Source organism: Malania oleifera, chromosome 2, assembly GCF_029873635.1.
Source record: "Malania oleifera isolate guangnan ecotype guangnan chromosome 2, ASM2987363v1, whole genome shotgun sequence".
Taxonomy (NCBI): Eukaryota; Viridiplantae; Streptophyta; class Magnoliopsida; order Santalales; family Ximeniaceae; genus Malania; species Malania oleifera.
Window position 1 is genome coordinate 132,741,275 of NC_080418.1, and position 22,900 is coordinate 132,764,174.

General features: G+C 36.7%; 1 protein-coding gene across 3 annotated transcripts in view; it reads left to right on the forward strand.

Annotated features, from left to right (window-relative positions):
• The window catches only part of LOC131148591 (exosome complex component RRP45A-like), a 65,600-nt gene that overhangs the window by 4,367 nt on the left and 38,333 nt on the right, over positions 1 to 22,900 (forward strand). For all 3 annotated transcript variants that reach the window (XM_058098401.1, XM_058098402.1, XM_058098403.1), the window contains exons 4-7: positions 10,929 to 11,024; positions 11,135 to 11,249; positions 18,583 to 18,663; positions 18,774 to 18,962. In XM_058098401.1, the coding sequence (XP_057954384.1) occupies positions 10,929 to 11,024; positions 11,135 to 11,249; positions 18,583 to 18,663; positions 18,774 to 18,962 (481 nt within the window). The remainder of the gene's footprint in view (positions 1 to 10,928; positions 11,025 to 11,134; positions 11,250 to 18,582; positions 18,664 to 18,773; positions 18,963 to 22,900) is intronic.

Genomic DNA, 22,900 nt, shown 5'->3' on the forward strand with positions numbered 1-22,900 from the left:
TGGGAGTAGACTGAGGAAAATCTATTTCAACAAGTAAGCCACGGAGCCACACAATCTTTGAGCAAGCTGCCGACATGGCACGGTACTCTAACTCGGTCGAAGATTTGGAAACATGATCCTGTTTCTTACTCTTCCAAAAGATAAGGGAATCACCAAGAAACATACACCACTTGGTGACAAACCGGCGAGTATCAGGACATCCTATCCAGTCAGCATCACTAAAAGCCACAAGGTGAAGAGGAGTACTAGTATAGAAGAACAAGCCAGGGTGAGAGGAACTCGGAGATATCGAATAATTCGGTGGACCACTGCAAGAGGAAGGTGACGAGGCGACTGCATAAATTGACCGACTTACTGGACAGCAAAGGAGATGTCAGGCCGTGTAATAGCGAGATAATTGAGACTACCGACTAACTGTTGAAACACCGTGGGATCAGGAAGGAGATCCCCTTCCTCACATCAATGCTTGACATTCACTTCCAAAGGGGTATCCACTAAAGAGGAGCCCTGCAAACCAAACAAGGAAATCAAGTCCTCAGTGTATTTATGCTGATGTAGGAAAACCCCAGATGAATCGGACTGAACTTCCAAACTGAGGAAATACCGGAGAGGACCGAGATCCTTCATATGGAAGGAATCATGAAGATATTGCTTGAGCTGATCAATGAGAGCAAAATTAGTCCCAGTGATGACAATGTCGTCGACATAAACCAGAAGAAGAACGATACCAACAGAAGTCGTACGAAGAAACAACGAGGAATCATACTGGCTTTGGATGAAAGAAATCCAAAGTAAGGTAGCCCGGAACTTATCAAACTAGGCCCGAGGAGCCTGTTTCAAACCATACAGAGAGCGCTTCAGCTTACACACATTCGACGTCGATGATGAGTAGAGGCTAGGAGGAGGCGATATGTAAACATCTTCCTGTAAATCGCTGTGAAGAAATGCGTCTTCACATCCATCTGGCAAAGGGACCATGCCTGAGAGGCTGCAATGGCAATAATAGTACGCACAGTGGTCATTTTAGCGACAAAAGCAAAGGTCTCCTCATAGTCAACCCATACTCTTGGTGGTTACCAAGGGCAACCAAACAAGCCTTACAATGGTCCACAGACCCATTTGGCCGAAGTTTCACAGAAAAAACCCCCTTACACCCAATTAGCTTGATATGAGAAGGACAAGGGACCATGTCCTAAGTCTGGTTTTCTTGAAGAGCTTGAAGTTCTTCCTGCATGGCCTTTCTCCAACACTCCTGTTTATCAGCATTAATACATGGAGGACTTGATTTGCTTGTCTGGTTTGCAGGACTCCTCTTCAGTGGATACCCCTTTGGAAGTGAATGTCAAGTATCGACGTGAGGAGGGGGATCTCCTTCTTGACCCCACGGTGTTTTGACTGTTAGTTGGTAGTCTCAATTATCTCACTATTACATGACCTAACATCTCCTTTGCTGTCCAGCAAGTTAGTCAAATTATTCGATATCTCTAGGGTTCCTCTCACCGTGGCTTGTTCTTCTCTACTGGTAGTCCTCTTTGCCTTGTGGCTTTAGTGATGCTGACCGGGCAGGATGTCCTGATACTCGCTAGCCTATCACCGAGTGGTGTATGTTTCTTGGTGATTCCCTTATCATTTGGAAGAGTAAGAAACAAGATCGTGTTTCTAAATCTTCGACCGAGTCAAAGTACCGTGCCATGTTGGCAGCCTGCTCGGAGATTGTGCGCCTCCGTGGCTTACTTGCTAAAATAGATTTTCCTCAGTTTACTCCCACTCCTCTTCATGCTGATAATACGAGTGCTATTCAGATTGCTACAAATCCCATCTATCACGAGCATACCAAATATATCGAGGTGGACTGCCATTCTATTCTAGAAGCTGTCGATACTCGGGTTATCTCTCTTCCACATGTCTCAAGCGACCTTCAGATAGCGGTCGTCTTCACCAAAGCTATGACATGACTATGTCATCAGTTTCTTGTTGGCAAATTGATGCTTCTTGATCAACCAACATCAATTTGAGGGGGGATGTTAGTAGGATAGACAACAAACTCACCATAAATTGTTCTACATTTATTTAGGAAACAAGTCTGTCAAACCTACCATAAATTGTTGTATAGTTATTTAGGAAACAGATATGTAAATATCTTTCCTGAATTAGGGGTCAATCCTTAATGTTAGGAGATATTGTAATTAAGGGATATATACCATTGCTGTAATTAGGTGATATTGTAATTAAGGGATATATATACCATTGTTTTAATTAGGAGATATTGTAATTAAGGGATATATTGTAATTAAGGAAAATGACTTCTATATAAGAAAAGGACTACAGGTCATCAAGCAAATCTGACTGGGTCATGGGGGGCGACTTTAACATGTTGCTTTTCCCTTGCTTAAGAAGCGGTGGGAGTACTGGAAAAAATGAGGGAATTCTTTGACTCTGTGAATGTAAATCACACCCCCCGGCGGTTACAAATATACTTCTTGAGTTTTTGGAATATGAGACTGCATCCTTAAGTTTTTGACAACTACCTAGAGCCCCCAAGTTTTTATACACCTACCAATGAACTCCCCAAGACCATAGTTTTGTTTAGAAAAATAAAACTCCACTTAATTTTTTCATCCTATAAATCATTTCAGTTTTTTTTTGGGGGTAATTGTCCGAAACACACGGTTTGTATTCTCATATTCAGAAAACTCAAGTGGTATCTTTTGGATTTTACCCACACACATTCACACACACACACACACAAATTTTTATGAGGGACCTTAATGCTCTGGATGAAACTGAGCTGCTCCCTATGCTCTCTATTGAAGACAAACATGAAAGACTTAAGGAGCTGTAACACTATCCATATGTAGGAGATTGCTTGGAAACACAAATCTAGACGTTTCAATGCTTTAAATAAAGTGGAGATTGAAGGGTTGGTGCTGTAGGAAGTAGAGGAATTGAAGGAAGGTATATATATGTTCTATGAGAACCTTTACCTTGACTTAGCTGCTTGGAAACCCTATGTGGATGGTATCATCATCAAGCAGGCTAACATGGCCACTGCAAGGCACCTGGAAACACCCCTTTATTGAGGAAGAAATCTTGATAGCTTTGAAGGATGTAATGGAGATAAGGGTCTAGGGCTGGATGGCTTCACAATGGCCTTTTTTTAAGCCTTTTTATAGGAAGTCGGCCCAATATACTTAAGAGGGCAATTGGTTTGCGGCATAAAAATATTCCCAATCTCATCCTTGGGAAAGGGATGCCTGCCTCATCAGAATATTTTTGATTGGTTTTTGTTGTAAGATTCTTGTCTCAATTTCTAGTTCAACATTGGAATCCTAAACAACCATTTTAAAAAGATGCCATTATACCCTTGACACATATGTGACCAATATAAGAAGAGTAATTATTTTTTCAACTGAAAAACCTACTATAAATTTGTACTTGATTAAATCCATGTTCAAAAATTTTCTAAATCATAAAATTTAAAAATGCAACACTTAATCAATTAGCTGAAATAATTAAGGGCAATATAGTGTCTAAATATTGACTTTATTAAATTATCGTAACACACTTAAGTTAGTTGAAGAAAATGCCTTAGTAGGAGATAAAGGAGGGGCGACTTAGATGGTTTGTGCTTTTGAAATGCAGATCAAGTAATGCACAATTGAGGAGGAGCGAGCTAGTTATTGTTTATGGTACTAAAAGTGGGAGGTGTAGACTTAAAAATAGCTTGAAATAAGGTAGTGAGGAAGGATTTGAAAACTCTTAAGTTAGTTGAAGAAAATGCCCTTGATCGAGTGAATTGGTGGGAAAGGATTCACTTGCTGAGCCCACTGAGTGGGACTTAAGGTTGTTATTATTGTAAATTATCATAACACAATAATAATGTTACTTTCATTTTATTAATAATTCATTTTTTAAAATATAATAAGAGTGTGATAATACTATATTATAGGGACATTGTTGTTCCACTTGCTAAAATAATGAGGGTAATTTGGTCCAAAAAGTAGGATTTCCTTGGGAATGGGATTCCTAAGGAACTTACCCATGGGGAAGGGTGGGAATAGGATGCCCATGTTTTGTGGAATCTTTTCTTTCCTAGAAATGTGAACATTTTCGCTGCATCATATTCCCACTCAACGAAACATGGGAATAAGATGTCATGGGCATCACATTCTTAATCTTAGGAATCTTGAAAGATGCTATGAACCAAACTTGCCCTAAGGGTTTTGATGAGTTCCATGCAAATCGTAATTTGTGTTGTCTCTCTCTATCCCCATCGCATCGGTTCCTAACAAAAGAAGGGGCATTTAGCATCAAATACATTCGGATAAACTTTGTAGGAGGTGGCATGTTGGTCTAAGGAGGGAGGGTTTGGTCTTGGTAATTGAAGCTATTTTGGGTAAATGTGCATGGCAATTTCCCTTGGAGGCAAATTCCCTATGGCATAGAGTTATAAAAAGTAACTTTGGCATGCAGGAGAATTGTTGGATGCTAATTTGGGTCCTAGATGATCTTTTGGGAGTCCTTGGGGGTTCATTTTGCAGTTTACGTATTCTTTGTTCCTTTAAGAAAAGACATTTGGTAAAATTTAGTGTTAAGTCCTGAACTCTGAATCAAGAGTTGCTGGCCAGATTGAGAGAATTATGAGAGATTTTCTATGGTCAAGGGTAGGGGGCTGTAGGGACCATTTGGTGAGATGGGAGGTGGTTTGTAGGTCTAAATGGGAGGGTGGTTTGGTCTTGGAAATTTGGTGTCTAAAAACGTGGCTCTCTTGTCCAAATGGCTGTGGCGGGGTTCCTGTTAGAGGATTCTTCTTTATGGCATGAATTTGTTAAAAGCAAGTTTTAGACTTGGCGAGAATGGATGGGATCCTAATTTGGTTTCTAGATGTTCTTTGGAAAGTCCATGGAAAGCTATTTCCAAGATTTATCCTCTCTTTATTCCTCGTACTAAATATTTGTTGGTTAGGGGCTGTAATATATGTTTTTGCAAAGACCTTTGGTTGGAGATTCTTATTTTGTCCACCTTTTTTCCTTGACTCTTTTGCTTGAGCTTAGGGCAGAATGATTCTCTTCTTTTATTCTTGATCTGGGCGGTCCTTTATCTTCTTGGAATTTTCACTTTAGGAGATCTTTGAATGATAGGGAATGGAAAAATTATCCTCCTTGTTAGTCTTGCTGAACGATTGTCGGGTAACTACAGAAGTTGATAGTCAATCTTGGTGTTTGGATCCCATGGGGTTTTATTCTTGCAGATCTTTTTGTGAGTTTTTGACTAGCTTTGATTTTTCCTTTCCGCTCTACGAAACTATTTGGAAGGCCAAAGTCCCCCCAAAATCAAAGCTTCTCTGGTTGGCTGTGCTTAATAGGATCAACACTTATAACTTGTTGTAGATTAGGAGGTCTTTAAGGGCTCTCTCTTTTGATATGTGTGCGCTTTATTTTAATTGTCCAACATTTTGGTCCACATCTTTTCTTGCATTGTGTTTTTGCGTGAAGGGTTTGGAACAAAACTATTCTGTTATTTTGAAGAAACTTTGGTTTGTCTAGAGACAGTGGAGGAGTTTTTGGCAATTTCTTTTGGTTTTGGTAGGAAAAGGGAAGAAATAGCGTTATGGAACTGTACATTATTTGCAGTATTTTGGGGTTTGTGGAAGGAGTAGCAACGAGAGAAGATTAAATTGGATAATCAAAAGATAAATAACACTGATATATGTAGATATCTTGGATCTATTATGCTATGTGAAAGGGAAATTGATGAAGATGTAATACATAGCAATGTTTTAAAAGGCGTAGGTGTTAGGTGAGGCGTTTCAACCCTCAAAAGGCAAGGCGTAAGCCTTAAGGCGTTGGGGTGTAAGCCTTTTGAGAATTTGTTTTTTAAGATAAAAATTTGTTAAATAAATTATATATATTTAAAATAAATAAAAATTAAGAAAATCACAAATATAATGTAAAAAAGAAAAATTAGATGTACTTCGCAAAATACTTGTTGTCCATTCAAAATTTGTTAACTTGAATACATGACATAAATCATGACAAGAGATAGCTGTACCATTACAAAGTTCAAACCATTTTCATGACTTAAGATACAAGTCCAGTTATTTTGGAAAGGTTGAGGTTCAAGAGTTTTAGAAATGAACTCATATTATGACATTCCTTTTGTACAAACATGTAGTTCTAACTTGAGAATCACACACAAAAATGCGTAGGCCTCAACTAAAAGAGCGCAAAAGGCGTGTTTTTTGCAAAAATATGTAAGCCTCAGCATGTAATGCGTTAGCCTTTTTGGAATTTAGTATTTTAGATTGAGCCTCAAGGTGTTTTAAGCATGCCTTGCCTTGAGGCGAGCCTCGATTGAGCCTTTTAAAACACTGATATATAGAATTAAGATAGGTTGGGTAAAATGGAGGAGTGCGTCAGGTGTGTTGTGTGATCGTAGAATACACTTAAAATTAAAAGGAAAGTTTGATAAGACGGCTATAAGGCCAGCTATGCTTTATGACTTACAATATTGAGCAACTAAGAAACAACATGTAACAAAAAATGAAAGTTGATGAAATGCGTACGTTAAGGTAGATGAGTGGTTTAACATTAAAAGATAAAGTAAGAAATGAACATATACACAATAATTTAGGCATAGCATCGGTTGAAAACAAGATAAAGGAAGGGTGACATAGATGGTTTGGGCATTTGAAACGTAGGCCTAGTAGAGCACTTGTGAGGAGGAGTGAGTTAGTTATGGTTTTTGGCTTGAAAAGGGGTAGGGTAGGCCTAAAATAACTTGGAATGAGGTAGTGATGAAGGATTTAATAGCTCTTAAGCTAATAGAGGAAATGCTATGGATCGGGTGAATTGACGGGAAAGGATTCATGTAGCCAACCCCTCCTAGTGGGACTTAAGGTTTGTTGTTGTTGTTGTCGTTGTTTGGAAGGAACATAACGCGCATATATGCTCAGAGAAGAAGATATTATTTCTGTTGGTGTGGGCGAAGATTCATTATTTGGCTTCTCTTTGGTGTGTGGATAGTGGAAACTTCAAGGATATGTGCTTTTCGGATTTTCAGCACAATTGGCATTCTTTGTTGACTTATCAGACTCTTCTGATTTTCCTGTTTTGTTTCTATGCCTTTACAGTTTCTCTTTTTTTGTGTTCATTGGAGGTGTCTCTTCTCTTGATTGTACATTCTTAATCTATCAATGAATTTCTTTTGCTATAAAAAAAATTCCTGAACGCATAATTCAAACCTGATCTTGTGAACTAGTTATGAATTTTGACTTGAACTCTTGAACCATTCACCAAATCAGAATGTTGAATTGTTTTGATGTTTGGTATCAAATCTGAATATGTGTTGTTATCCAATTTTAACCTTTTCAATTGTCTATACCTAAATTGTTTGGTAAAATTAAGAGATAATTGCATAAATCAAAGTTTTAATTTTGTATGAATAATATTTTTCTTGTCATATATTTATTTAGTCACTATCAATAAAAATAATATAATTTAATCTTGAACAAAAATATGCGTATGTATAAATTAATTAATGAGGTGAAAGTATATAGAAGGCATGAAAGAGGTTGGTGGATGCGACAGCAGCGCCGAGGAGCCAATGGTGCAATTGATGTCAATAGCAACATGGGTGGGGACTGACAAGGGCTTCGAGAAAAGGCGTCGGAGGTGCTACATGGGTGGAAGATGGCAATGTGGATTGTGAAATGGAGATAGGGCTGCATTTACTACTTGGGCTTTTTGTCATTTTAATTTTTCACAGGTACAAATGGAAAAGCCACGCCTGAATTTTCTCACCAAATTAGATATAAGAATATGCCAATTCGTTCAGACTAATTTTAAGAAAATTAAGAGTAGATACCAAAAACTTTTATGTGTGACCCATTCATTGGCAAATTTCCTGTGGCATAGAGTTGTTAAGAGTAAGTTTGACTTGAAGGAGAATGGGTGGATGCTAATTTGGGTCAGGTCATAGATGCTCATTTGAGAGTTCTTGGAGGTTCATTTCGCAATATACCCATTGAAACAGCTTCTTGCAAAAATGCTAGGTAAGGGTGTGTATTGTAGACCCATTGTGGGTCCACCTTTTCCCCCACACCCTGCATATGTGGGAGCTTTGTGCACCAGGCTGCCCTTTTTTAATTCCTCTAACAAAGTTCCTACTGGGAAGAGGTATTGGCATCGGTTTTGGGAAGATGTTTGGGTTGGGGGGGGGGTGTTGATGCATTGTCTTGTTCCTTTGCTCGTTCATAGTCTTTCTTCTTGTCATAATTATGTGATTCCCTCCCTTCTTAATTATGATGGTGACTCATTTTCTTGAAGATTTCATTTTAGAAGAGATTTGATTGATAGGGTGTTGGAGGATCTTTCTTCTCTACTTATTGTGTTGGAGGGTAGTTATATCTCTAGTTGCAGTGATTGTAGGAAGTGCTGTTTGGATTCTTCGGGTAATTGTTCATGTAAGAATTTTTTTCCTCATTTGGTCAAGGCTGATGTCTTTTTTCCTCTTTATTGCTGCATATGGGAGGGTTACGTACCTTCTAAGATAAAGGCGTTTTTTTGACTGCTCTTAATAGAATTAACATCAACAATCTGATACAGAGTAGAAGGCCTGTGAAGGCTTGTGTGCATTTCTTGCATGGGGGTATTTCGGTGACGGTGAATGTTTCCCAGTTGTTTCTACACTGATGATTTGCTTTAGATTTGTGGAATATATTATTTGGGGTTCTTTGTGGGGTGTGGTGTGTCATGGAGGAGCTCTTGGATATTTCTTTTGCCGGCTTTGGGAAGGGTACAGATGTAGGGAAGTTATTGAGGGCCTGCTCTTTGGGTTGTTTTATGGGAAATTTGTGCTTAAAAGGAGAAAATAGAACTTTAGGTCTTATCTTGCCTTCACAAAACCATTCTTCGCTCTAGGAGTATAGTGCTGTGCCATTAAGGAGCAGAACACTCACCAACTAAGGTGGTACTCATGTTTCATTGTGTTGTTAAGATTCTAAAGTTTGTTCTTTCAGTAGTTTGTCAATTATTCTCATTTTTTTAGGCTAATTGTTTTTTTATTTTTAATCTGAGAAATAGTATGCTCATGAAATATTATTTTTTTAATTGTTGATAAACACCAAAATTCTATTATTTATTATTTTTTCTTGATTCCTTCCCTTAAAAGTTTATTTTAGTAACATTTCCTAAATTATTCTCTTAACTTTCATATGTTTAGGGAAAGCTTACACATGAAGTATGATTCGTTTATTATCAAAATATAAATGTATTTAATTATTTTTCTGCTTGTTTATATATCAATATATGCATGTAATTTAGAATTGATTTTGGAAAATTTACTGAATCTTACAATTCGATTCGTTTTGATTCTTGATTTTCGATTCCCAAAAGTAGAATTTTGATTCATGATTTGAATCTCAATTTGACAACTATGAGTTTGGAGTAACACTGAAGAGGAATTTAAATACCATTTGATTAAATGGGGAGAGTTTGTCAAACAACATACACAATTGGTTGATTTAGAGCTAAAATCCCTTACCTTACTCAATGAAGTGCTCCTTGGTAAATGGATTTGGAGATTCATGATTGAAACCAACATCTTTGAAGGAATATTGTTGTTGCTCAATAAGAACAATAACAGTTGGGTATCTAATGAGCTGAAGGAGCCTTATTCTTTTGAAGTTTGGGACTGCATTAGGAAGGGGGGGAAGGTTTATTTTACTTTCATCTATTTTGAAGTGGGCAATGGCAGCAACATCTTCTCTTGGGATGATTCTTGACATGGGTAATTCCATGCTGAAGTCCCAATTCTAGATCTCTATGGCTTTGCCTAATGCCTAAGATAAGAGAAGATTTGGTGAGTTGATGATGAGGATCGTTGGGAAATTGTGCATTGTGGAATATCCTCTTTGTATAATATGCTCAAGACTGGAAACTTGTGAACTTTTGCTGAATTTCTTGACTACCTGTACACTTGAGCCCCTCGTTAGGGTGACAAAGTTGAGTCTACGTGGAAGCTGGCCCATGATGGCTATTTCAGGGCTAACTTATTCTATAAAGTAGGTTGGTAGATTCAACAATACAGCAAGTTTATTTCCCTTGGAAGACCATTTGGAAAACAGGGATACCAGCAAAAGTAGCCTTCTTTGCTTAGGAAGCATCTGTAGGCTGAATTCTGACTGTTGACAATCTGCAAAATGGGGAAAATGGTGGTTGATATATGCTTCTGGGTAAAGATATGATGAATCTGTGAATCACATCTTTTTGTGTTGTCCTTATATCAAAAACCTCTGGGATACAGCTGAAGTGGTGGAAAAGGAAATATGAGCATGGGAGTGGTGTCCAAACAGGTGCAGGCAGGAAAAAAGCTCTGTCTGTGATCTCTCACTGTTTTTTTTGGATTGTGTGGAGGGAGAGAATCAGAAGACCCTTCAAAGGAAAATATGCATCTCTTAATCATCTAAAAGATAGGTGGCTTAGGTCCATTACTCGCTGGTTTAATGGCTTTTATATTTTGCACATATAGTTTTTGATTTTGTTTACTACTTGTGTGATTCTATGCTGATTAAAAAACTAGGAGAGTACACATCAATTCCTTCTTAAAATTATTCAATACCTCAGATATCTAATCACAAAAACCCAAGCAATGTAAATAGGTTCAACATGTATTATATGGTACGGTTATCACATTTATGGCCTGTTTTTTTTGTAACTTCCAGTGATGTGTAAATAATGAGAAAGCATTTTGCTGAGTTGATTACATCAAATGAACTGCCCAGCCACCAAAAGGGGGAGAAAAAGAAAGGAAAGAAAAGAAAATTCTCGCATGAGCTTATTTTTGCTCTTCTAGAAGAATTAAAGATGTTCCAAGAGCAGGTTTGTATTGAAATGGATTTATTTTATAGTTTGAAAGTGGTCTTGCAGGGAAAGCAGGGCAGTGGATACAGAGTCGCTGTGTGTTCTTTCTGGGAAGTTAGTGTGGGCCATCCGTATTGATCTCCACATTCTAGATAATGGGGGGTAAGTTGTAAAATATCTTTAGATGCTATCCATTGTCCCTGATTCTTACTTGCCAACTAATCTGTCGAGGCTTTAAATTTTTATGAAAATGTTTCTATTGATGGAAACAGAAATCTTGTGGATGCCTCTAATATTGCTGCTCTGGCTGCTCTATTGACATTCCGAAGGCCTGAATGTACATTTGGAGGGGAAGACGGTCAGGAATTGATAGTATATCCACCTGAGGTTTGTCCACCCTTTCTCCTTGGAAATTAGAAACTAATGTTGGTGTATTTGTGCAAAAATCTAACTAAATTATTAACATATGGTAGTTCTGAACTGGTGGAAGAATATTATGGGGCGCTTAGTTTGAAGTTGCTACTATAGAGAAATTTCTTTAGTTAGAGATATTCAATTCTCTTGACATTTTCATATGATCAACATTTTTCTTTGGGCGATAGCTTGTTGCAATTTCTATTCTATTCAGGGGAATGTAATAGATAAAATGGTTGTAGTCGCACTATTTTTTTCCATTTACATCTGCAAATTGTCCAAATCCTTGAAATTTACTGTATAGATAGCTTCCTCGTTAAGTCAATGTGGGTTCATTAGGAATTTACCAATTTATTGTAGTTTTATTTTATTCTCCAATTTCATTCAGTTTATTTTATGAGTTGATTCTTAGGTTGTGTAGATGTGTCGACAAGTGGTTCTGGTTTGTGTTTTAACACTGGCGTTAACCTTGGTCCTTATGTGTCTTTGTTTGACATCTCAATCAAATATTGTAATGCTTAGCCACATAATGAATTGATGATGTTGGTGAGTTTGCCCTGATCATCCTTATTCAATGACGTGAATATTGTTTTAAAGTTACAAAATCTATAATACCTGTGATTTTACCACCATCACGATAGAGCTGATTGTCAAGAAATAAAAATGATGCTTATTTGGGAGGATTTTTTGTTGGACAATTAATGATTTAATCAGGATGTATTAGCAGAGGCATAAAGGGGGGGTTGCAAACCCAAGTATAAAAGCTATATCATATACAAGACAAAAAATCCAGCCTCATCCATGACATTATATCTACCCTCTACCCCCTGTACCCGTCCCAACCACTATACAAACTCTGCAATCATCTATTTTTGAAAACAAAAAAAAAAGAATTTTCCTCTCCCCTAAGTCTGTTTCTTTTGCTCCACAGGAGCTAAAAAATGGTGGGTAGATTTAAAGATAACTTTTTCCCTCTCTTTTCAAGTGTGAACTCCCTTCATTGCCCAAAGCTGACAATAGCATAACTGCCAACCACCCACATGATTTTCACTTTGAAGGACTGGTATTTATTGTGTACTAACACTGAAGGAATATTCAAATCGATTGATATTTTGTTTGGTGGATTTTGTTCATTTCAATGAGTTTGAGGCACTAGAAAATTGCTGCTATTTTGTGAGTCAACAAATAGTTTTGAACAGGGAAGACTGGGTTGAATATAGGACTGCCAGGATGGTTGCAGAAATTAAAGAGCTAGATGAGAAGAAAGAAAGCTGGGATCTTTGTGATCAAGAGAGGCTGCTAGGGGGGACAGGAAGCCAGAGTTAGCAAATTGGCCATTGTGAAGTGGTCAGTTGGATATCAAAGTTTATAAATTTATGGTTGCAAGGAGATGCCAACCCCAAATTCTTTCCTGGACTGATAAATTCCCACAAAACAGCAGATCATGGTTGTGAAATTATTAATGGAGATGAATTCTTGTCTAATGAGGAGATACAAAGCAAGGAATTTTCGGGTTCTATTAGTATCTTTATATGAAGAACATTGGTTAATGGTCTTGTTTGGATGGCTTACAGATTAAGTCTATTAGGGTAGAGGATAGGAATTGGTTGGAAACACCCGTTGGAGGCACTGAAGAACTGTTATGGGTATGGAGCCATGGCCAAATGGAACGATGTTTGTTAGTGGACAGTCTTGGAGTATCATCTCAAGAGATGTTATGGGAGTGTTTTTTTCAATGGTTGTTTGAGCGTGGGTGCTTGGAGAGGCCTTGCCTTGGTGTGAAGTGGGGTGAAGACTGCAAATGGGACTTCATCAGCTTGGTGGCAGTGTCTACAATCTGATCACATAAAGTACATTCGTTGATGTCTAGGATATTGTTGGTAAGGTGATATTAGATATACAAAATGCCTTTGTTGGGGAAGACAGATCATGACTGTTTGGTGCACTGGGGGCAAAATACAGGCATGGTCCTGGTGTAATCTGCAAGTTGGATATTGAAAATGCTTTTGATCATGTTCTTTGGAGTTTCCTGATTTGCATGTTAGAGAGTTTGAGATCTATTAAGAGGATGAAGTCGATATGAACTTGGATTTCTACTTTGAGGTTCTCAATTTTGATTAATGGCATAATAGAGGGCTTTTGAGACATGGACACCATATATTTTCCTTTATTTTTATTCTCGTTATGAAGGCTTTGAGTGGGTAGGGCTGTGGAGGGAGGGTATGATGGGAGGATTTATGGTTGGGATGTTGCTAGGTAACTAGATATTGGTTTCATAGTCCTTTGCAAATTAAACAATTATCTTCTATAGGCATGGATTGAGCAGCTAAAACTTTGTTCCGTTGGAGACAAGTGGAGAGAAGAAAGAAGAAATTTATTGGATAAAAGAGGTGAAAACTAACTAGTTTCTCTCCTCTCTGTTTGCTTCACAGGAAAGATCTGAGGAGAGAAAAAAAAAGTCAACATTATTTACAACAATACCTCCTACAAGCTCACTTTTTGAAACTGTCTAAAGGTGTTTTTCTTTTTGATTAATTTTTCTTCATTGCTTCCCAATTGGGGAGATAAATAAAGTGACCATTTTCTCCATTTTCTCTCTCTTCTTTTTCTATTCTCTCCATCCTGGTGAGACAAACAAGAGAAGTGGAGAGATCCATTTCTTTTCTCCTCTTCTTCCCAATTCTTCCCAACAGCCCAACCAAACACTGCGATTTTCTCAGCTGTGTGTTTGCTTTGTTGCTGGTTTTGGGGCTTAAAATTAATTTAGGGAAGAACAAGCTCATTCCTGTGAAGAAGGTGAGGTGCATGGTTGTTGCTGCTACAAATACGAGCTGGGTTTAGTGTATTACCATCTCCATATTTGGGTAAATCTAAGTTGATGACTGTCATGAGGCATGTGGTTAGAGTATTTGTATGATGGAAGGAGCTGTATCCGTTAAACAGGCTGTCTGGCTTTGATAGAGAAGTTCAGCTAGTCTCTTGACAACTTTTTTTATTTTTCAATTGTATGACTCACTGTGACTTTATTGAGATTAGATCCAATGGACACGTTAGGCCTAGAAAAGAAGTTGATAATGAAAATCGTTTTTAATAGTTAAATTTTAGATCTGTTTCCTGAAAATTTCTTCTCCCTTTCGTAGGGAAACAACTTTTTGTTTCTTGGATCAATGCATAGAAGTCTTAGAGGAGAATAATAGGCTATAAGAGAAAAGTTATTAGAACCATATAGGAAGAATACCAAATGTTTAATACTGCATTCAAAGAAGAGTTTGCATTCAATGAGCTCTCTAACCATCCGACATACAATATGTCCCTCTTCCCTGTCCCTTGCTCTATGGCCAAAAAGGCTGGAGATAATCAAGAAAGATTCCTTTGGGGAAATATGGAGGTGGTTTTTAAATTCCATTCAGTTAAATGGGGAATTGTTTGGCAACTTATTCAAAAAGTGGTTTGGGTCTTAAATTTTGATGTTTTCAAATAATGCCATCCTTGGCAAATGGATTTTGAGACTCACGAGTGGGAGGGAGCTTTTCTGGAGAGAGATTACTGCCAAGTGTACCTCAATGTGGACATTCAAAGAGGCTAGGAAGTCTGGAAATGGATGAAAAAATTCCTTCACTTTCATCCAATTTGATGTTGGAAATGGTGAGACTGTCTTCTTTTGGCCTGACACCTGGTGTGATTCCTCTCCCTTTGTTCTCCATTTTCTGCCATCTTCAATTTAGCCTGCAATAAAGATGTTTTGTTAGTGTGTGCATGCTGATCACTCCATAAATGGAACAGCTTGGGACATTTCCTTTGTGAGAAATGCCCATGACAAGGAGCTTGACATTTTTGCTGATTTCTACAGTTTCTTATACAGTAATTCCCTCATCAGACCAACCTGAATGTGTCTAGGTTGTGGCTTAACAAAGTGATTAGTTCACTGTTAGTTCCTTCTACACAAACCTGGACAACCCTGAACCCTATTATGCCAGCATTAAACTTCCTCAGGAAGGCTTTTTTGGAGAACTCCACCCCAGACCAAAGTTGCATATTTTTTTTTTGTTTGGGAGGTAATTTTGGGAATATACTGACTCTTAATAACCTTTTGAAAGGGGAATTACTATGGTTAGCAGATGCCTTTTATTTAAAGATGACGCTGAATCTGTGGACCACATTCTGCTTCATTGTCCCTGAACCTAAGTCTAAGGAACGTGGGCCCCTGGCTACTGCTCTGGACGGCCAGCCCTGGGCTACATCAGAAATCTTTGGTCCCTCTTACCACTCTTGGGGTTGTGTGGTGAGAGAGAAACACAAGATCCTTCGAAGGAACAATTACTTCTCTCACAACCCTCAAGGGCAGATGGCTCACAACTCTTACTTGGTTTAGTGGGTTGCATGTTCTGGACGACACAATTCTTGATTTTGTTTTTTGGATAGCTGACTTCACACTTTCTTTTTATTGTACTTGGGTGCACCCCCTTGGTGCCCTTCTTATTAATTCTCTTTTTTGATTTAAAAAAAGCTAATTTCATTGGGCTTTTCTAGCAATATGTACATTAACACTCGTTGGACAAACTTGTTTTACATGTGGTTGCAGTGCTGTTGCACTAGTCTCTTTACATACAAAACATGCAATTCTAGAAAACAAAAGAATTTTTTACCTTTATGCCAGCCTGTAGAATGTACAGGGATGGCAGGTCATCTAAGAAACTTACTAAGTGTTACTTTCTTTTACCCTCGATGAACCTGAAATTGTTAGAAATGGGATAAGCAAACAGAATCTTGCTGGATAACTTTAATATACTTCTATTCATGTAGTTCTTCCTACTTCTATTCACGTAGTTCTTCCTATCACATGAAGAATGCTTACATAGGAACTAAATCCAACCAAAATTCCTAGGAATCTAATTTGCTACCATTGTCGTCACCTTCTTTTCAAGTAGTACTCCAATTCAACCTAACAACATAATATTTTAATCAAGTTCCAATTTATGGCTTGGCCAATCACTGTATAAAGCAGAAACACCCTTTGGAGGTTTAGGGCCTTTCAGCCTAGGGAGACAATTATTTCTTGCTGCAAGTTATAACAACTTTTTGAGGCACATTGAGTACATAATTCACCCCTGCACAGCTTCCATTTCAAAACACATAATTTGTCAATTTGTCATTGTGTACCTTATCTCCAGAACAAAACAATAATAATTGTATGCAAGCATCTTTAAGCCTTTCAAACCATGCTTTCAATCAATTCAGTTATTCCATTTAATCAAAGATACACCTATTCAATATATGCTCTACTGGTAAAGTCATGTAGCCTAGCTGGTAGCAAGTTCATTCCAACTATCTATAGAACACGGCTACAATGACAATGACAAGCCTAAAGCCCCTGTACAACATTAAAGAAATCACATGTTCTCAAGTTTGTTAAACGTAAGTGGACAAGGTTCAACCAATTTTTATTTCTTCTTCTTTCCCCTATTTTTCAGAATTGTTTAAAGAGTTTTAATTTAAGGTTTGATAATAAATAGAACTCTTCTATTGATTTTTTAACCATTCTAGAATACTAGATTTATGAAAAAGAAAGGAAATTTTGGTAGGCTCATTTTCTTAGTCTCTAAATCTCACAAAACTAGCTATACAAAAAGTTCAAAAGTAAAGCATGTTAGCAACATTTAAATTGCTGCATGTTTAAAGCAATTTAGAATGGTGTTATGGTGGCTATTTATCTTTACAGCATGTGTCAAGATGCATACATTCTCATCATTTGCTTTTTCTCTGTCCTGCTATTTGTAGTAAATAACGTTTTAGTTTCTTCAGTAGTTTTGCATCTAGGTGCAAGCTTCATTTTTAACATCTTGTTTATTCTGTAGATTTTTTATACAAGGATGGAAGGAATTCTAAGAAACTTACGAAGTGTTGCTTTTCTGGATGAGCAAATGCAAGCTTGGTAGATAACTTTAATATATTTTTATTCGTGTGGTTCTTACCATTTCACGAAGATCTCACACATGAACAGAACTCAACCAACATTCTGAGGAACTTTATTTGTTACTATCATCATAATGAACTTTTAAAGTAGCGTGTCCCATTCAACATAACATTGTAAAATTCCAATAAGTTACAATTTCTGGCTTGGCCAACCACTGCACAAATCAGAATACCCTTTGGGGGTTTAAGGCCTTTCAGCCCAGGGAGAACAGAATTTGTTCATGCTGCAAAGTGTCGTAACTTTCGAGGCACATTGAGCACATAATCTACCCCTGCAGAGCTTCCATTTCAAACACATAATTTATCTTTGCACACATTTCTTACGTCCAGAATTTTCTCAAAACAATAATAATTGCATACAAGCAGCATTAAGCCTCTCAAATCATGTTTTCGATTCAGCTCTTCCACCTAATTAAAGAAGCATCGATTATGTTTAGGCTTCAGCTACTCCACTAGCAAAGTCATATAGACTAGCTAGTAGCAAGTTTGTTCCTACCATTTTGAGATCACTACTATGACGACAACAACTATAACAACTACTGATCGTAAAGCCCCTCTAAAACACCAGAGGAATCACATGTTCTCAAGGTTATTAAACATAAATGGACAAAGTTCTTTCAATTTCATTTCTTCATCTTCCCCCAAATTTTCAGTACTTGTTTAGAGAGTTTTTAACTGCAGTTTGATAGTAAATAAAACCCTTCTCTTGATCTTTTTTAACTATTCTAGAAGAGTAGGACTATGAAAAAGAAAGGCAATTTAGGCACTCATTTTCTTAGTCACTAAATTCCTCAAAACTAGCTATACAAAAAGGTCAAAAGCAAAGCATGTCAGCAACATTTAAATTGCTACACATTTGAAGCAAGTTAGGATAATGTTATGGAGGCTATTGTATCTTTAAGGCATTTGTCAAGATGCGTCCATTTTTATCGTTTGCTTTTTGCTATGTCCTGTTATTTGTGGAGCAAAAATCATCTGTTTCTTCTATAGTTTTGCATCTTATAGGTGCAAGCTTCATTTTTTAACTTCTTGTTTATTTGGAAATATTAGAACAGAGGCACTAACTGGATAATTTTATTTTTATTTTAAAAAATTTTTGTGCCTTGCACTGCCAAACTCTGTGTAGCATATCAAAATTAATTTTTTTGAAGTCCAAAAGGCTCTTATTTTATTTCGTGCCAAATATGCCCTTTGGTATACATTTTCCAGTTGAACTTTTAGATTGGTTTAGTTTAGTGGTCATTAGAAATTTTGCCTCTATCTTTATTTTTGATTTAGGGTTCTTGATTCAATTGCCTTGTTCAGTTTTTAATCGGATGTTGCACTTTGGCAGGTGAGGGAGCCACTTCCTTTGATAGTACACCATCTTCCAATAGCTGTGACTTTTGGATTTATTGGTAATGAGAACTTTGTGGTATGCAAACTGAGTCTCAAATATTTCTGTACTATCTCAATTAAGCTTCTTTATGGAGAGCTGGTTTTCATTGTTAAATTTTCTTTCTAATCTGATGGGGTGCTGCATAGGTGATTGATCCAACACATCATGAAGAAAATGTTATGGGGGGGAGAATGACGGCCACACTTAATTCAATTGGTGATGTTTGTGCTATTCAAAAAGCTGGGGGTGTGGGTGTCATGCAAAGTGTTATTATGCAGTGTTTGCGGATTGCTTCTGTGAAGGCTGCTGATATAACGAGCAAGATAAGAACTGCTGTGAGTTTCTTCTGTATGAAATTGTTTTTCAATTCTTGATCTTGAGGTGCCTTCTGTGTCTGTTCTGCTGCTCTCTATTCTTTGTACTTCAGTTTCTGAATGATGGTTTTTGCACGTGTTTGTATTTAATTTATGAATGGGCCTCTCACAATTTTGACTGGCAGTGGGCAAACTTAAACAATAAAGAGGACTTCATGTTTTATATCTGCTGTTCATGAACTTCTTTTTCTGGGCAAATTTTTAACTTCTTATTTTTTATGTTTTACTTTTCACTGTCTGGAGTCATATTTGATTCAAAGTGTTATTCATGTGTCTTTGAGATACTAATGTTCAAAGGATTATTTTGACGGTTTTGAGTTGTTTTAAAAGTTAATTGTGGAAACTAGTGATAGCAGTGTACTAGTGCAGGATAATTTCGGTAAAAAACTGTGCAGGATAATTGCTATTTACCAGACTCTGATACACATTAGTGACAAACAAATTGCTCCTGATTTGAAATTTTTACATGCAGCTTTACACTTATGGGTTTGATTATTGTATTTCGAGTGTTACAGTTTAAATCTTAGCGTTGTATCATTTCTGTTTTCTTTTTGCTATTTTTGTTTTCGTACAGTGAAGAAACAGATCATGACATCGGAAGAAACAGATCATGGCATCATGCTTGTTTTATGTTTTGCCAATTTCTTTTCTATTGGCGGTGATTCATCTGTTTCCGAAAATTGAAAATCAAATTTTATGATTTTTATTTGTTTCATGTCCAAAATTAACTTTTGTCGATTGAATTTTAACTTTATACAGTATTTTTTTTATTAAAATTTAAGTAAAATGATCATGTGAATTTTAAATCTAATTAAAATAAAAAATAAAAAAATCTAAAAAATTTCTAAAAAATAATAGATGTCATTTAAAATATTTCTACAGGTTTAATTGTCATGTATAATAAGATTGTTCTTATAGCACTAAACTATGAGTTTTTAAATATAATAATTAAGTAAAATAATTATAATAATTTATATTTTTATATAATATTTTTTCATTTGTATTATTTTTGTATTTTTATTAATTTAATTATATTTTTAAATTTTTATTATTCAAAGATAAAAATGAGCATTTGTTTAATAAAAAAATAATTTATTTTAGTTTTTTAGAAATATTAATCGGTTTGCTGGTTTCAGTTTTAGTTTTCCTTTGGTTTATAGTTTTCGTTTCTTGGTTTTTATTTTTCTTAATTTTTGACAGGAATATCAGACTTAGTTTTTTGTTGTTGTTGTTGTTGTTTGACAAACTCGGGTATAGATTTCCAATTCAGGGAAGTCTGGACCAGTGTTACCAGCATACCATAAAATATTAGTACCCAACAATTTGCAGGAACATAAGATCTTAAAGATGGGGTATGCTTTTTTTTCTAAAAGGCTCATTAGGCATATATTTTATTTTATCCTTTTACTCAAGTGTAAAACAATGAAATAAAAAGGTGGGCCAGATTCTCCATGCTTGCACCTGCACACACACATAAAAGAATATCAGTTAAGAAATCAGAATAAAGGTTATATGGTTTTTTTAAATGTGATTGAACAATTTAATATGATTAATTAGTTTAATTAGCCAATTAGTTTTAAGTTTGATTAATCAATTTAAAATTGATTGATCAATCAAATTTAAATCCAGTTGCTCCTCAGGCCTATAAATAGAGATCTTCAAAAGAAGGGAGGGGAGAGACAGAAACATAGAGAATAAATTGTTTATTGAGAGTTTTTGAAAGAATTGTGAGGATCAAGAAGAGCTGGGAGTTGATAGCGGAAAGGTTAAAGGAAGGGTCGTTCGAGGGACAAGTGCGGCAAAAGGGAATTCGGGAGGTTTGGATAAAAGGAATAATTGCAGAGTGGAGAATTCAGAATAGAAGGTGAAAGATTGGCAGAAAGGAATTCAAGAAGGCTCGGGCAAAGGAAGAGGAAGCTGCAAAAGTCAGAATTCAAGGGACAGAAGTAAACGATGATTAATTTGTCATTGGTTTTATTTCAATATTTGGCAAATGCTGAATTTTGAACTCAGGATTCAATAGTTAGAGTTTAAATTTAGACAAGACAACAATTCAAAATTTTTTCCCCAAAAAATTCCTAATAAATTCAGGTATTTGACCCCAATACAGAATATTCAAACCCGGGTGTTAACTCGAATCCAACCCGAAAACCCAAGTCAACTGGACCCAGGACCAAGTCAACTAACCTAAATACCCAACTTGGGTCAGACCCAAACTGTTTAACCCAAGTCAATGTTGATTTGGGTCAACTTAGCCCATTTTCCTTCTCTTATGACCCAAGTGAGCCTGATTTTAATTTAACCCATTCCCTAACCAGCCTGAGGCCCAAACAAGTCTGGTCCACCTTAAGCCCAATTGCATTTAAGACGCAAGACCCACTTCTATTAACCCAGATTAGGCCCAATTGGGCCTAAGACAATTCAGCCCAAACATAACGTAAGCCCAAATTGGGCCGGACCCAATGTGACTAAGCCCAACCTCAATTAACCTAATCCACCTTAAACCTAACTAACCAAACCCTAATCTTAATCCGAACCTAAGTTTGAATCGAACTTGGATTAGGACCCAGGTCAATCAAAACAGGGATTGAGGGTTTGGTTAGTTAGGTTTAAGTTGGGTTAGGTTAATTGAGTTTGGGCTTGGTCACATCCGACCCAATTGGGTCTTGGCTGATTTGGTTGGGTTAAGCTCAATTTGGGCTTAGTTTATGTTTGGGCTGAATTGTCTCAAGCCCAATTGGGCCTGATTGGGGTTAATAGAAGTGGGCCTTGGGTCTTAAATGCAATTGGGCTTAAGTTGGACCAGGCCCGTTTGGGTTGCAGGCTGATTGGGGAATGGGTTAAATTAAAATCAGGCCCACTTGGGTCATGAGAGAAGGGAAATGGGCTAAGTTGACCCAAATCAACATTAACTTGGGTCAAAGAGTTTGGGTCTGACCCAGGTTGGGTATTTAGGTCAGTTGATTTGGTCTTGGGTCCAATTGACTTGGGTTTTTGGGTTGGATTCGGGTTAACACCTGGGTCTGAATATTTTGTATTGGGGTCAAATACCCGAATTTATTTGGAATTTTTTGGAAAAAAAATCTAAATTGTTGTCTTGTCTAAATTTAAACTCTAATTATTGAATCCTGAGTTCAAAATTCAGCATTTTCCAAATATTGAAATAAAACCAATGACAAATTAATCAGGGTTTACTTCTGTCCCTGAATTCTGACTTTTACAGCTTCCTTTGCCTGAGCCTTCTTGAATTCCTTTTTGCCAATCTTTCACCATTTGTTCTGAATTCTCCACTCTGCAATTTACTCTCTATTTCCGTCTCTCCCCTCCCCCCTTTTGAAGTTCTCTATTTATAGGCCTAAGGAACAACTGGATTTAAATTTGATTGATCAATTAGTTTTAAATTGATCGATCAAACTTAAAACTAATTGGCTAATTAAACTGATTAATCAATTTAAATTGTTCAATCACATTTAAAAAAACCAATTAACCTTTATTCTGATTTCTTAACTGACATTGTTTTGTGTGTGTGTGCAGGTGCAAGCATGTAGAATCAGGCCCACCTTTTTATTTCATTTTTCCTTTTCTGTTTTTTTTTTTTCAATGTAAAAATCAATTTTCCCTGTATTTTTATTTTTCCTCTATTTTCTCACTTTATTGCATTAATAAATTTTGCCCAATTTGTGTTATATAAGCCCTGGAAAAAATGAGGTGTCTACAGCAGTAAATTGAAAATAATATAGTTAAGGCCCAGTTTTGATGGAAAATATAGGGCTAGAATAGGGTTCTCATTTTCTATTCTGCCCATTTCTATGTTTAAATTTATTTATTTTTTGATAGAAATGGAAATTCATTATAAAAATCAGGAGAGAAGACATCTCCTTCATGAAATCTGGGAATCC